The 14,187-nt window shown below is 53.1% G+C and overlaps 1 protein-coding gene across 1 annotated transcript in view; it reads left to right on the forward strand.

Moving 5' to 3' along the window:
* Positions 1-1,103: 1,103 nt before the first annotated feature.
* PFKFB3 (6-phosphofructo-2-kinase/fructose-2,6-biphosphatase 3) overlaps positions 1,104-14,187 on the forward strand; it is a gene marked incomplete at its 3' end in the record, with an annotated part of 43,505 nt that continues 30,421 nt past the window's right edge. Inside the window, exon 1 of the mRNA XM_080394062.1 lies at positions 1,104-1,475. Within this exon, the coding sequence (XP_080250188.1) occupies positions 1,460-1,475 (16 nt within the window). The 5' untranslated portion in view covers positions 1,104-1,459. The remainder of the gene's footprint in view (positions 1,476-14,187) is intronic.

The raw sequence follows: 14,187 nt of genomic DNA on the forward strand, positions 1-14,187 counted from the left end.
CAGGAAAATGGTTGCCTGCCCTATTTGCCTGTCCTGCCATGTTCTCCAGGGAAGGTTTCAGTTGGTGGAAGGAAGCCCAGCAGCTCATGCCACCAAATCTATGCTTTTGTCCCTCACATGGTTCTGAGGCTCAGGGACATTTCCACATGCATTCGTCATGCCCAGAGCAGGGCAGAGGCAGCAATGCCACATAAGACTTTGATGTTCCTGCCATCCTTGCTGGAGTTACAGTTCTCATAACAAAGCCTGGGGAGCATTTTTTTGAATCCTCCTCCTCACCCACTGGCTTAAACATATTTCTCCAGGGGGTGTTAAGCCAGATCTGGCAGACTCTGCACTGGAGCAGGTGAAGAGTCCTCACCTTGAGCATCATGGTGGTCCGGATGGGGCTGGAGCCCACAGTAGACGGGCAGGGAGGCTTTATGCCACCACTGTCACCAGCACAGGGGTGGCTTGAGGAAGGTCTTGGTGACTCCAGGAGGGAGGAACAGTTCTGCAGGGAGCAAAGACGGAGCAGAGAGCTCATGGTATCACTGTTAACCACCAAGATGGAAGGACGGGGTCCAGTCCTGCATAGCTTAAGGAGTTTCCCTTGAACTAGCGCCAAGCCAGTGCCTTTTTCTTCCTCCAAGGAGGAAGTAAAGAACCGCAGTAAAAATAAACAACTCTCCCAGGTGATAATGCTCCACCTACACCTCCTGCTGCAACCTGAGCTGCAGGTTGAATGGTAGAGATTAAGGCTCACAGACCTGATTACACTGCAAAACTCTGGGCTCTGCTCAAAGCTCATCCCAGCCCCATGCTGGCTGTCCCTGCTGCGGTCCCAGGAGACAGGGAGGTGTGCATCCTCAGCATGGGGGTTAGCACAGCAGGATCTGAACCTCCAGGTGCCTTGGCCTTGGATGGTCCAGCCCGTGCAAGGGCAGACGCTGAGCAGGGGGATCTGAGTTTCTAGCTCCCTGGTGCTGGAAGCAGTTGTGTTTTCCCAGCTTGGCCCAGTGCCACCGCAAAGAAGATGGGATCGGTGCTCTGCTGAGCTCGGAAGATCGGCAGTGATGCGGGAGGCCAAAACCCCATCATCCCACCCACAGCCATTCCAAAAAACCCACCACAAACCAAACCAAACCAAACAACCAGTTCCCACTGCCTTCCACCCCTTCCTACGCCCATCTTTGTCCTGTCCCTGTCACCTCCCTCCTAGCCCTGCTGTCTCCGGGAAACGAAGGGTTAAAACCTCCGAAATTGCAAGAACTCCCTCCTTTCTGCAGTGCCTGCCTCCGAATGACGCGGGTTTCTGCCGGGCTGTGCCCAAATATGTCCGTTTCCTTCTAAAAGGAGGAGGAGGAGGAGGAAGGGAGAAAACAGAAAAGAAAGAAGAAACACAAGAGATATAAGTGAGGGGGAAGCAGCGGGCACCGCGGCACCCGGCGCCCCAGCGCAGCCCCGCCCCCCCCGCCCCATGCCGTTCCGCAAAGGTAGGGGCTGGGGGGGGATGGGGGGGATGGGGGGGGGCGCTGGGGGGTCAGCACCCTGGGGGTGCGGGGGGCACCCGGGAGCGCAAGGCTGGGGGCCGTGCCCCGGGCGGTGCCTCCCGGCAGGGCTGGAGGAGGGAGCTGTGCCCGGCTTCGCTGCGCTGCTGGCTGTCGGGGGAGGATGGGGGGCACCCCCATGCTGGGCTGTCGGGGGAGGATGGGGGGCACCCCCCATGCTGGAATGACACGGAGAGGGGGAGCGGAGAAATGCAGCTGTAAATGGCAGCTGTCCCCCCTCCGCTTTCCCTTGGCTGTGGGTTTTTTCGTCCCTCCCTGCTCGGGGGTGGGTAAGGGGCTCTGGGTGGTGCAAGGGCTGAGGGTGGGAAGGGAGCGGGGTGTTTCTGGCTGGGGGGGGTGCTGCTGGGGATTGTTTGGGGAGATGCAGGCTGAGAACTGGCAACCTGCCTGCATCTGTGGTGGCCCTTGGGAGATGCTCAGCTGGAGGACCTGTGTCTTTGGGAGCCTGGGAGGAGAGACCCGTCAGGGAAACAGCTTTTGAGAGGGGTAGCACACCTGGGCAACCTTCTTTCATGCCATGGTGCTCTCTGATCTGCACCCCAAACCATCTCTTCCCAAAAATTCCATCCCAGCAGCTGGCAGAAATCCCTCCTGGCCATCCCCTGGCTTGGCAGCGAGGACCCAGCAATGAGACCTAAAGCCCTGATGGCTGCTCCTGTGTTACCGCACAGGGGTAATGGATGAGTTTTCCATCCTCTCTGGGCTGCTGGAAAGCAGAGGCCCTTAATGTCACCTCCTCCTCATCCCAGGGGGGTGTCATAGTGCAGGCATGGCGGGGCACAAACAAGGATGCTCATGGTGGCTCCTTCTCCTCACAGGTCTTTTGGGAGGAGAAGCATAGGGGAAAAAGTCTTCTCCAAGAACCACAAAAGCTAGGGGAGGCAGGGTTAAGCTGGGATGTGAAAGGACATGGGGAGAAGATGCTGCTCAGCATCTAACTCAGGTGCTTTGCCAAAGCAGACCTGGACCAGTGGGCAGCTGGTGCCATGCCAGGGGCAGGCAGCACTGGGGCAGGGCCAGAGGGTACCACTGTGGAAGTGTTACACACTGAGGCTGGCAAGGCATGAAAGGGCAACAGGGAGGGAATGAAAATTTGGGAGAGAGAGGTTGATTTGTTTTTTTCACCTCTCCCTGCTCTGGGGAGGATGTTTTGGGTGTGCGGCAGTTTGCCCGCAGTGATGTTCACAGAGCTCGTGATCTCAGGCGTGGAGATTTATGTTGCCTTTTAAGGTTCAGTGAAGCATGATGTGGTTCACACCCTCGCATCTTGACAGTGCAGCAGACTTCAGGTCTTGACTTAATTTTAGGTGATAAGCGGATTTGTTTAGAGCAGAAGGAGTGATGCTGGGGGGTGGGTGTTTTGGGGGAAAGGAGAACGTGTCAGGCTCTAAAAGCACTGAGCCCTTGGGGGTGAGCACACAGAGCCAGGGGGAGCTTCCCATGCTGGAAGGCAGCTCAAGTAGCTCTGCTGCAGCCTCAGCAGGGATCCCAGTGATAGAAATGACAGGCAGGTCTCCAGCACTGGGGACACACAGTGGGTTTGCAGTAATGAGGATGCATTTCCATGTGGTCCTGCCCAGCACACCTGAATTGGGGAGGACACATTTGTTGGGGCACTGTGCTTGCGGTCGCCACTAGATACTTGGGGCACAGCTAACCTGCCAGTCCTTGGGACCTCGCTATGGGCAATCCAGTTCTGCAACTTTTGTGTCACCCTCGCAGCCACAGCTTGTCTACAAACTTCCTCTAGAGGTCAACCTTGAAATGCCAGAGCAGCTGCCAGCAGCTCCTTGCATCAACTTGCAACTCCACCTTGGGAAAATCCGATGTGACAGAGAGGCCAGTGTGGATGGATTTTGCCCTTTGCTTGTGCATGTGCATGCTCAGCTCATGGTGGAGACCCCCCAAGGACCCTTTCTTCTTGCAGATGGAGATCATAAGACTCAGACTAGAACAAACCTGCGTGCGTTTGGCCATGACAATACTTGCAGAGGCTGTCTGTAAGACCTGGCTGCAGTCTGTAACACCGTATGAGAGCATTGCATGGGGCTGATGGGACCCCATGTCACCAGGCCTGCCTAGACCACTGCTCGGTGGCTGCAGCTGGGCTGCCTGGGCTTCCGATGGGCGCAACCACAAACCATCAGGCAGGAGGGTTGTGGAGAGCACGGTCTTCTGGCTGCCCTTCCAAAGCTGCCTAGAGCAAGCCATGCACATCCTTAGTTTGCGGGAGTCAGGCATGAAGACATTTTCCCTGTAGTTCAACCTGGTGCATAAAAATCCTTGCTGAATTTTGCTTGACCTTGTCCTCGGCCTGGCTGGAATCGGGATATATGCCTGGTCCTTCCAGAGGAAAAGGGGAACTCCAGCCAGCTCAGCAAGGAGGCTGAGCCTCTCCTGTGGAAGCCTTTTGGGAACAGCCTCTCCCCCCAGGGCTTGCTCACTGCCACCCAGATCCAGGGTGCAAAGAGGAGGCTCTGCCTAAAGGCTGCTTTGCTCTGCAAAGCCCAGGTAGCCTGAGGCACAGGGAGACTTTGAGGTGTGAGTTTGGGAGGCCCTAAGCTGTCTTTGCACACCCCTGAGTGTGTAAACAGAGTATCCTGCAGAGTAAAATGTTAACTCCACCCCTAGCTCTGCTGGTTTCTCACTGCTTGCAGCTTTGGCACCACTTGCTGGGTCTCCCGGGCAAGACTGTGCTAAATCCTCGTTGCCTTGGCTCTGTCCTGCCTCCTTTCTCTCTGGGCACTGTAACCAGTGGCATTGCCCCAGGATCTGCACTTCATGTCTGTACAACAGTTGCCACTTAGCCGACCTTAAGGGCATTTGGCAGTTTCAGATGTTAAAGAATGGTATTTCTAGCAGGAATGCTCAAGGACAGCTAGAAGGAATGAGCTGAGGGCAGGAATTAATTTCTTACCAGCATCGCTGCATCAGCTGGGAGCGCTGGAGAAAGCCCTGATCCCCAAGCACTGCCATTGCCCTGCAAAGCCCTGTCTGTGGCTGCAGCTCTGCTGGCAGGAGGTGGTGGGAGCTCTCACCTAAAATGCCCTTCGCCCCGCCTGAAAAATTATTTAATTACTGCAGCTGACGCGAGGAGGCCTGGGAGCGTGCAGGTGATAAGCAGCCAGGATATTGCCAGCGAGTGGGACGTTTGTCATTTGTCAAAGGACAAATGAAATCCCAGTGGTGTGGCTGGCTGGGAAGGAGCTGGAGATAAGCCTGGAAGCCAGTGAGCACAGATCAAACGCATGATGCTGGGAGCAACTGGCTTCCCAGGCTACTGGTACAACCATTAATTAGCAAGTTGGCAAGGGCATGGCAGATGCGTGGTGCAAGGTGCTTCCCAGCGGAAAAAAAAAGATGCATGACACCATTAATGTATTATTCATGGGCATATATAAAGGTATAGGTTGGCTTCGAGCTGTGGACGGGGGACGCGCTGTGTGCTGTTTGGATTACTGGTCACCAGGGCAAGTTACTGCTGGGCTGGTGTGTGCACAGGGTCCTGCGTGGTGATGCACGGCTTGAATTGGGAGAGAAAGAGGAGTCGGGGCCCTGCTTGATGCAGGAGCAGATTCTGGAGTGGTTGGTGTTCATTCTGTCTGTTGATGGTCCTCTCTGGGACTGCCAAGGAGGATCATGCTGGTGGCTGAGGTGGGCCTGGGTGGATGTGGGCTGTGGTTTGGAGAGGTGATGGTGGACGCTGTGTTCCTGCCAAGGAGCTCTGCTGACATGGACATTGGCTGTAGTTCTGCAACACCGGCACAACCCCAAGCAGAGACAGCTCGGACGGCTGTGGCCAACTGTGCTGAGCATGCTGTCTTTGCAGGATAAACAAAAAGAACTCAGAGCAAGGTGGAGATTAGAAAAGCCATGGGCATGGTGGACCAGTGCTGGGATCCTGTGCAGCATCTGGAGGAGCCGCCACAGCTTGCAGAGGCAAAAGGAGGGACACTGGAAAAAGCACAAGCACGAGGGTCAGGGAGCTCCTGAGGGGTCTGTGGCTGAAACCTGATGTCTGTCCTTCCTCTCTGGGCTGGGAGTGGAAAAGCAAGTGGTGCCTCATGGTTGCCGCACACATGAGTTTGATTAAACATCTCTTTCCAGGCTGAGAACAATCTGGTGGGCATTCTTGCATATGTCACGTGGGATGAGGTGACTCTCACCTTCCTTAGCCCTCTGCACTGAGGTGTGCAGCGCAAGCCAGGTGCCCAGGTGCTCCCAGGAGGCAATGTACAGGCAGGCCCAGAGGAGGATGCTTTGACGATGGACGGGCTCAGCAGCCCCAGTGGCAACCTCTCCCATTGCTATTGACCACAAGGAGAGCCAGACACTTGGCTCCACGGTGGCAGTATGCAGCTGAGACGAATACTGCCTCAGGGCTAGCAAAGGGCTGGAGGAGCTGAGCACCCACCATGTAGAGGGGAGCAGCAGGTTTGAAAAACCATCCCTAATTTTCCCAGGGTCCTTCTTCCCCACATCACACCTACCTCCATAAGGACTGATTCACCGTCAACCAAGTTTTTCGGAGATCTTGGAGACTATAACAGCAACGCCCAAATCCAGCCCTTGGGATGCTTGTAAGGCGCTGAGCTGCTCTACAGAAACCTCACTGTGTGTCACATCTACTGACCCCACTGCAGATGTGTTGTGTTGGATGTCCCACCATATCCCAGCCACCATGGGGTGCTTGTCTGCATGGAGGTTTGCCACGTCGGTGACACTGGGTGCAGCAGAGCACCTGGTGAACCTGCACAAAGCCCTGCTGCTGTCCACGCTCCCCTGGCTCCTCTCTGCCAGTAGCCATCAGAACAACCCCCTGTGAGCAGCTCCTGTTCAGCTGTGACAGCAGTTGTTACACAGCGGGGAGGCTGATAACAGGGGTTGTTTTGACAGAAGAAATGCCCTGGTGGGGGTGACGTGGTGGAGGTGATTTCTGCCACCCAGGACTGCAATTTCTAGTTGCGTGGTGGGAGGAGCAGGTAGACAGCCCAACCATTATAACTATATTGCTCTTTATTAGGCCTTTTTGCTTTCTGTTTGCAGAAGTTACGATGTCTTCTGGTTTCATTTCTGCTTACTGTGATCAAGGACACCCTTGTTAGCAGAAGCAGAGGTGTCTTTCACACATCAGCAGGAAGGGAAAGGGCAAGACCATGTCACATCCCAGTGTTGTTATTTCTGCTGCGTGTTCCCTTTTTTATCAAGCTTCCTTGATATCACAAGTCCTGCAGATAGTCAGATGATAACACCCTCTGATGGCAAACAATCTGCTTTTACAGAGCGATTACAGCTAAGGGAAGAGATTTGCCTTTCTGCAGCTTTTTGGTGTTAAAAGGGATAATTTTGTCACTTTGGGATGCTTGCTGGCTTGCTGCAATGCCCTGCAAATCCACATGCTGTGTGTTTGCTGGTCATGTTCCCCACCACCCCTTGATGTTGTGATTCCTTGGCAGCCCCAGAAAACTTTTTATCCAGTGCCAAGGAGGATTTATAAGCACTGATGAGTGACGCATCTGATAGGGAGAAGCCAAGCAGGGAGCTGGCAGCTGCTGGGGCAGGGTGGAGGGGTCCTGCCTGCTGCAGCTCCCCACGGGGGCTGTCCCGGTGACGGTGACAGTGTGCGTGTCTGCTCGCAGCCACCTGCTCAAAGGGCAGCGAGGAAACACGCAGCAGAGCTGGCCCTAGCTCTCCTGGCTCACCAGCTCGTGCCTCAGTCAAACCAGCACCTTATTTTCAGTGAGGACCTTTCCTGGAAGGCTGGAAAACCCTTTGTGTCCTGCTTTGCCCCTTGGTCAGCGTTTCATGCCAGGGTTTTTTCCTTCTGGCTTTTGGTTTTGTTTCATTCCCTTTCGCCTCACTGCTCTCTGGAGTGAAACATGAGTAAATGACCCAAAGGAGCAGGTGTCTGTCCCCACATCACACCTGTCCCAGCACGTCCCTGCTCCCTGCAGCTCCAAGAAAATACTTGGTGAGCGTGACCTTTCCACTGTCTCTTTGACATTACACTTTCTTTAGCATTTATGACCACTCATGGAGAGCTTTTCATGGGTGTGAGGAGGAGTCACTGTGCCTGGTGGTTGTGTTCCTGTTGGTGCTCATGGGGTGGTGCACAACCAAGTGGCAAAGCCCAACACACCTCGTGGCATTAGTGCCGGGGAGGACATGCCAGGCTGTGATGGGTAGGTGGGACATCCCTCAATGCCACCAGCTGGAGGTGGAACTGCCACGTGACTCAAAAGTGTTGTAAGAGGCTTGTAAAGGGTGTGCAGCTCCCCATGGGGGAGTGCTAAGGTCCAGTGGGGGCTTTTGGGACCTGCTCTGCACCCTGATCCCTCCAGAGAAACCATCCAGTGAGGAGATATGGGTTGTTACTGCCTCTCAGACTTCCTGAGTCTGGGAATTGAAACCACATAAAGATGCGGTCGCTGATAGCATATCCTCATCTCAACCTGGGAGCAGGCAGGCATGCCTGTAACCTGCCTTCCCAGGGCCAGCAACCCACCAAGCAACCTGGGATGCTGGAAACACCCCCCCTCAGGTGTTCTGCCTCCCTCCTGCATGGATGGAAAAGAACTCTACTGTATTTACTTGGTGAACAGGCGTCGTCATGACCCCAGTGCTTTCTATCCATGCCACCAGCTGAAGACCAGGTTCAGTGGCCATGTTACATTGGAAAAGCCCAGCTGGCTGGGCTTGGCTTGGGTTTGGCCCATGGAAAATGGTCCAGCCTCTCCCTAGGAAGCTCAGCATGGGCTTGGGCTTCACCCCAGCACTCAGATCACACCAACAACAACCCCCAGGCCACTTCTCCACCAGGCACCCCACCATCTCTGACATTCCCTTTGCCATCAGAAGCCCGTGCTGGCAGGCTGGCTGGCATGCTGAACCCTTCCCTAACACACCCTCAAGATGGAGAAATTCATCTTGGCATAAAATGACTCCAAAGGCTTTAAATCAGATGACCATGGGTTTTTCATGGAGGGACGTGGGAGGATTTCAAAACCAGCAGCCGGCAAGGCATGATCCCTGTTTGCCTGGTGCGTGCGTGCACACACGCAGACACAGGCGTGACTGTCTTGCAGGGCACCCCGCTTGTTCTTCCCCTGCATAACCACGTTTTAAGGCTGAAAAAAAAGAAGATGGGAAGATGGGGGACAAGCTTGAGCTGGGAGTCAAGATCAAACCCACACAAGTGGTTTTAGGTTTCCCTTGTGTTTTTTCCCTGGGGGATTCCTTGCCCTCCCAAGAGGTGTTAGGCTTCCCCTAATATTCGTTGCTATAAAGGAAGCCATTATTTTCTTCATAGCATCCTTTTTCAGACTAAAAGCTTTTTCCACCCTGGTTTTCTCCTTCCTGGAGCACAAAATTGCTCTCATTTGTGCTCTGCCAAATATCTTGTTTGAAACACCTCATTGGTACTGGCCACGCCGTCCCATCCTAGATTAAACCTCTTCCCAAAAGCACAGAGCGTGGGGTGAGATGTGCCCTTCCCTGGTGATGAGGAACTAGAAAACCTAACCTCCTGCTAAAACACCCTGGAATTGGGCTTTTTTTTTGGTTTTCCATTACTTCTTTTTCTCCAGGGGCATCATGTTGATTGTTCATAGTTGGCTGCTGAGACTTTGTTATTCCCTCTCTCCCCAGTTCTTCAGCCCTCATTGGATGGTTTCCAGCCTTATCGCTTGAAGCAGGGGAAACTGAGGCACGGGGGGGTGCGGCGATAGGCTGGAGGTAGTGGCGATTGTGGCTTTAGCTGCTTTTATCCACTCTGCATCAAACCTGGCTATGCTGGAGCATCTTGTAGCCTGTCCCCCATGCTGGTACGTTTTGGTGTGTCGCTGGTCCAGAGCTTCAAAATCAACCCGTGTGGGTAGGAGCAGGGTGTTAAAGCCCCACCTGCAGAGATTTGGCTTGGAAATAGGGCAAAGCTTTGCGCAGTCCTGGAATAGGTTATTTGAGGACAGGGTGGGGAGGCTGAGGCAGAGAAATGTCTCCCTGTGAAATGGCTTGGGGAGAAAGGATGCTGCTTGGGGGCTGGGGAAGGGGTGATGGTAAATGAACTGGGAAAAGTAGGTGCTGCCACATTCTTGCGCAGCCCCAGCCCCACTTCGGGCTCTCCTGATGGGGCCGGCAGCCGACGTCTTGGCAGGGACACGGCTGGGCTGGTGTTAGATGGCTGCAACCCTTCAGCCATCCTGATTTATTCCCCTCTCTGACGCCTCGGCTGTCAGCTCTGCAGCTTGTTTGCCCAGCCTGACGCAGGGAGAGCCTTTTGCAGGGCAGCAAGGTGAACTTGTTTACCCATTTATTTATGATTTTTTTGGCCGTGCATGGCGTGCTGGCACCCAGCCGCTGGCGGGAGCCCATGACAGCGGGGACGTGGGGTTGCCGGAGCACGTGCCAACCCCGGGAAGCCGCACAGGCTGTGCATGCCCCGTTCACATGCACACAGGGAGGGAACGATGCTGGGCTCTGCTCTCCTGACCTCGCTGTCACCCAGCGCCGTCACCCAGCACCGCCACCCTCCCTCCCAGCAGCTGCAGCCTCCTCCGGAGACATGCGAAAGGGGCATGAGCAAGCTATTGCTAATGCTGGGGGGCTGCTGGGCTTTCTGGTAATTTCCAGGAAACCTGGAGAACAGCTGAGCCTGGTAAACAGCAGAGATAACGTGCAGGGACTGGAGGTGTTTTTCTCCCAGCGGTACTGGGAGAAAAATTGGGAGTCTTGCCTCCTGCACGCAGATCTGGCCACATGCCTCAAGGAGGGATGTGACTTTCCAGTTTTGGCTTCTCTGGAGCCAGGATGCTCCCGCTGCTTCTGCTGAGGGATAAGCAGGAGGATGGGTTGCACTGCGTGTGTTCTGCTCATGGGCCTGAAGGCAAGGACTGAGTGAGTGGCAGAGCTGTGGTGCTGGTTTCTGTGCCTGGGAGACTGAACTATTCTGCCCCTAAATATGCAAACAGACACTACCAGGTTATCCTGCACGAGTGGAGAATAAAGGCTCCTTAGTCACTAATATAAATTTATTTGGAGGAAACTTGTCCCTTCATCCCATCTATGACCCAGGCAAGCATCCCACCTTGCTGCCAATAGGAGACTCCAGCATGCCTGGCGCAGAAATTTGGATTTTTTCCTTGTTTTTTTTTATTTTTTCAGAAATCCTTCTTATTAGCAAGGCATTTCTAACAGGAACAGGAGGAGGCATCTGAGGCTGTGATTTGGGCTTGGGCAGCCTGATGAAGCACCTCCACCCCCAGCACCATGGGATGCTGCCCTGCTTTGTATCAACACTAGTGCTCCAGGGATGGATCTGTGCTTGTGAAACAACACTCCCTTTGCAAAAATTTAAAATAAAAAAGGGGGAAAAAAAGTTGTGGTTTTTGTTTGTTGTTTTTTTTTCCGCAGCCTGGGTCTGTTTCTCAGCTGGAGGACTGGATCCCATTCACAGCTGAGCATGAGGTTTTGGGGTGGGAAGAGGGACTCAGAAATGGCTTCACCACTGAAATCTCCATATTGTTGAACCATCCCAAGCAGGACAAGTCGAGACAGAAGAGGCACCTGCCAGCAGTGACTTTTGTGTTTGTTTGTTTCTCCAAGGTTGATTTGCCAAAGGCAGGGAATGGCTTTTCACCTCCTACCAGCTGTGAAGTACATGTGCATGGGGGAACACAACCAGCAAAGCCTTCAGTTCTTTTAAACATCAAATCGCCCCTGGTTGCTGCTGTGTTTGCCCTCTCCATTTTTTTATCTTCATGAATTCTGTGTGCAGCTGAGCTGTTCAGAAACTAACCCAAGTCAAACATGTTGTGCCATGAATAGGAGAGCATCTTAATAAATTATTAAATGGTTTATGGCTGTTGCAATGGCAGCAGTTTGGGCAGCTTCTCAGTGGAGGACATGAGGGTAGGAAGGGGGTCTTTTTCGGGTGTTGCTTTAACAGTCCAAAGTTTGAAAAACCTGAGGTTGCCTTTTCTGGCTTGGCTTTGGACGTCCTGCCATGCCGTGCTTGCAGCGACAGGGTTGTGTGGCCCTGGCGGCTAACGGCCCAGCTGCAAACAAGACGAGACAAGGTAACATAGGATGAGTCTTACTCACCCCCTTTCATCAATGACTGACTCTGTCTGAATGTGAAAGGACCAGATTTTTGAGTAGCATCTGAAGGCAACAGTGGCATGGGGCTGCCAGGGATTGAGGTGGTTGCGTGTGCTCCTGCACGTGTGCTTGTCCAGGCGTGGAGGGCTGGATCGGACTCTGCATGAGATGGGTTTTCAAGGTTATTTAGCTGGTCAGCTCTGGAATGAGCACCTGTGTTTAAGGCAGGACAGTGAGGGGACATGCAATGCATCCATGCTTAAAATATGTCCTGCAGATATGGAGGGCTGCAGCTACCGTGACCCTCTGACCAGCCTTGCCTTCACCCCAAACCCACACTAGTGGGATCCCCATTAGCCACAACTGCAGAAAAACTCTGCTTTTGCCTAGCTGGCAGGTTTGGGAAATGCTCTGGATTCTGCCCGTGCAAAGCTCTGTGGGTCTCAGCACCCCGAGACTGAGCTCCCGTTGGCTCAAGGCACAGGTAAGGAGACCCAACCACCCACCTGAACCATGAGGCATCACAAACACCTTCACCCAGCACTGGGAACAAGGTGCCCATCACATAGGTGCCTGGGACTATCCAAGCTGGGTGATAAACACACAACGTGAAGCGAAGGAAGGTCATCCCTTGAGCCCCTGTCTGGCTCTCTTTCTTTATTGGGAAGTTGGCAGGAGAGCCCGCCCGGGAGTCGGGTGGCTGTCAGATTTCTTACTGACTCAGGCCACTCCAACAGTTGTTTTAATTCAGCCTGAGCGCTGGGTAAACAGCCGGGTGGGAAATGTGACCCCTGGCTCCGACCTGGCCTCTGCAGCCTCAGCCCGTGGAGGTGCAAGCAGGGAGAGGCATGGACCCACAGCACGGTGCAGAGGGGCATGTGGGCGCAGTGGGGATGAACACGTGGGGTGAGCCCTTGTCTCCTGGAGTCATCTGTTCGCTTTTTCAGGAGTGAGAAGAAAAGCGTTAACCCTATTTGGGGCAAAGAGTTTGTGCTGTGATTCCCTGATGAGTGGAGTTGCCAGAAATACTGAAGCAGACACAACAAAAGTGGTTTTCCTCCGTCTCCATCATATTCGGTGGGGACAACTCATGGTCAATGGCCAACATGTGCTTCCACCTGTGCCATGACCTTACAGTGCTGGCTCTCAGCTGGAGTGACAGCAGCTGGTTTGGAGCACTCCCTCGTGCTACGAAGCACAGCATCTTCCCTCATGATCCCTACCTGCCAGGTACCCATACGCTGGTTTGCTACTGTATGTTCAAGTCCAGGGCAAAAACCTAAACATTCAGCTGAATTTTCTTTTTTTTTTTTCTCTCTTTTTTTTTCCAAGGAACTGTTAACAGCTTGTCATTGCGGGTCGGAAAAATTAAATGCATTTGAGAAAATATGTTGGCAGCAAGCTCCTCATATTGTTTCAGCTTGTCCCAAAATTCCAGAGAAATTTCCCATTAATATTTTTATGTCTGATTGGAAAATATTGGGGAAAGAAGAAACAAATTCTGTAGATATTTTTGGACAATTTCAGACTTTTTTTTTTCCAGCCAGGTTTCCATGGTGTGGAAAAGATTAATTGAAATGCACGAATTGAAAACAACTGCTAGGAATTAGATAAATGAAAATCTTTGCCCTACAAGCAGAAAAAAATCTAAGGATAAGGAAATTTAGCTTCTGCATTCCGGCAATCTGATTCCAGTGATTTGGCTCCAAAAATTGGTTAGGGGAGCTGTTAGAAAATCGGAGACCTGAAAGGTTACCTGAGGGAGGCTTTGACTGTGGAGAGCTCCAGCAAAAGATAAGGAAACTCAGACAGGACCTTACTATTCCAAATGTCAGTGTATTGGCCATATCCTTTCTCCCTTAGTTGTCTTTCACAGACAACAGTCCCTGCAGGTCTCAGGTTTAAAAGCACATGGCAACAGTGTGGAGAAGTGGGACACTTAGACCTTACCTCTTGGTGCCTGGTTTCCAACAGCTGAATGGAGAGGTGAACCCCTGGAGGGGCTGATCCAGGGAACAGCTCAACCTGAGGAGCGGTGGATGGTCCCAAAAGTGGTTCTTCTTGGCCAGAGTTGAGGCGCGTAGGACACTGTTGGGCAACCATCACCTGCCATTGCCTGTATGACCCCAGCTCTGCGAGGAAGCAGGGACGAGCAGGTTGTTGATATGGCAGACGTGTTCACAAGGGAGTGGGTGGAAGGATCCGCAGCACGTACGTGGTTTCGAAATGCATCTCCTCATCAAATCTTTACTCTTCCTCCCCACCATGGGTTCTCCGGATTGAACAAGGAATTGTGTTTTGGGTCACCTCATGCTGGAGCGCACCGAGATGTGTGTTGGGTGGCTTTGGACAGAGACTGCACTAAGGGGTCCCTCTGTACTCACAGGTTACAAACACCTCCAGGATTTACACTCAATAGCCACAGCAGGGCAAGTGAATTGCTCTGGGAGTGCCCATTTTTCTCCACAGATGGTAGAAATGATCAAAGGTGATGAGTCCCTTGTAGACACCCAAAATGACATAAATCCTTCCCAAATAGGAC

The sequence above is a fragment of the Falco punctatus genome, assembly GCF_963210335.1.
Source record: "Falco punctatus genome assembly, chromosome: 6".
Taxonomy (NCBI): Eukaryota; Metazoa; Chordata; class Aves; order Falconiformes; family Falconidae; genus Falco; species Falco punctatus.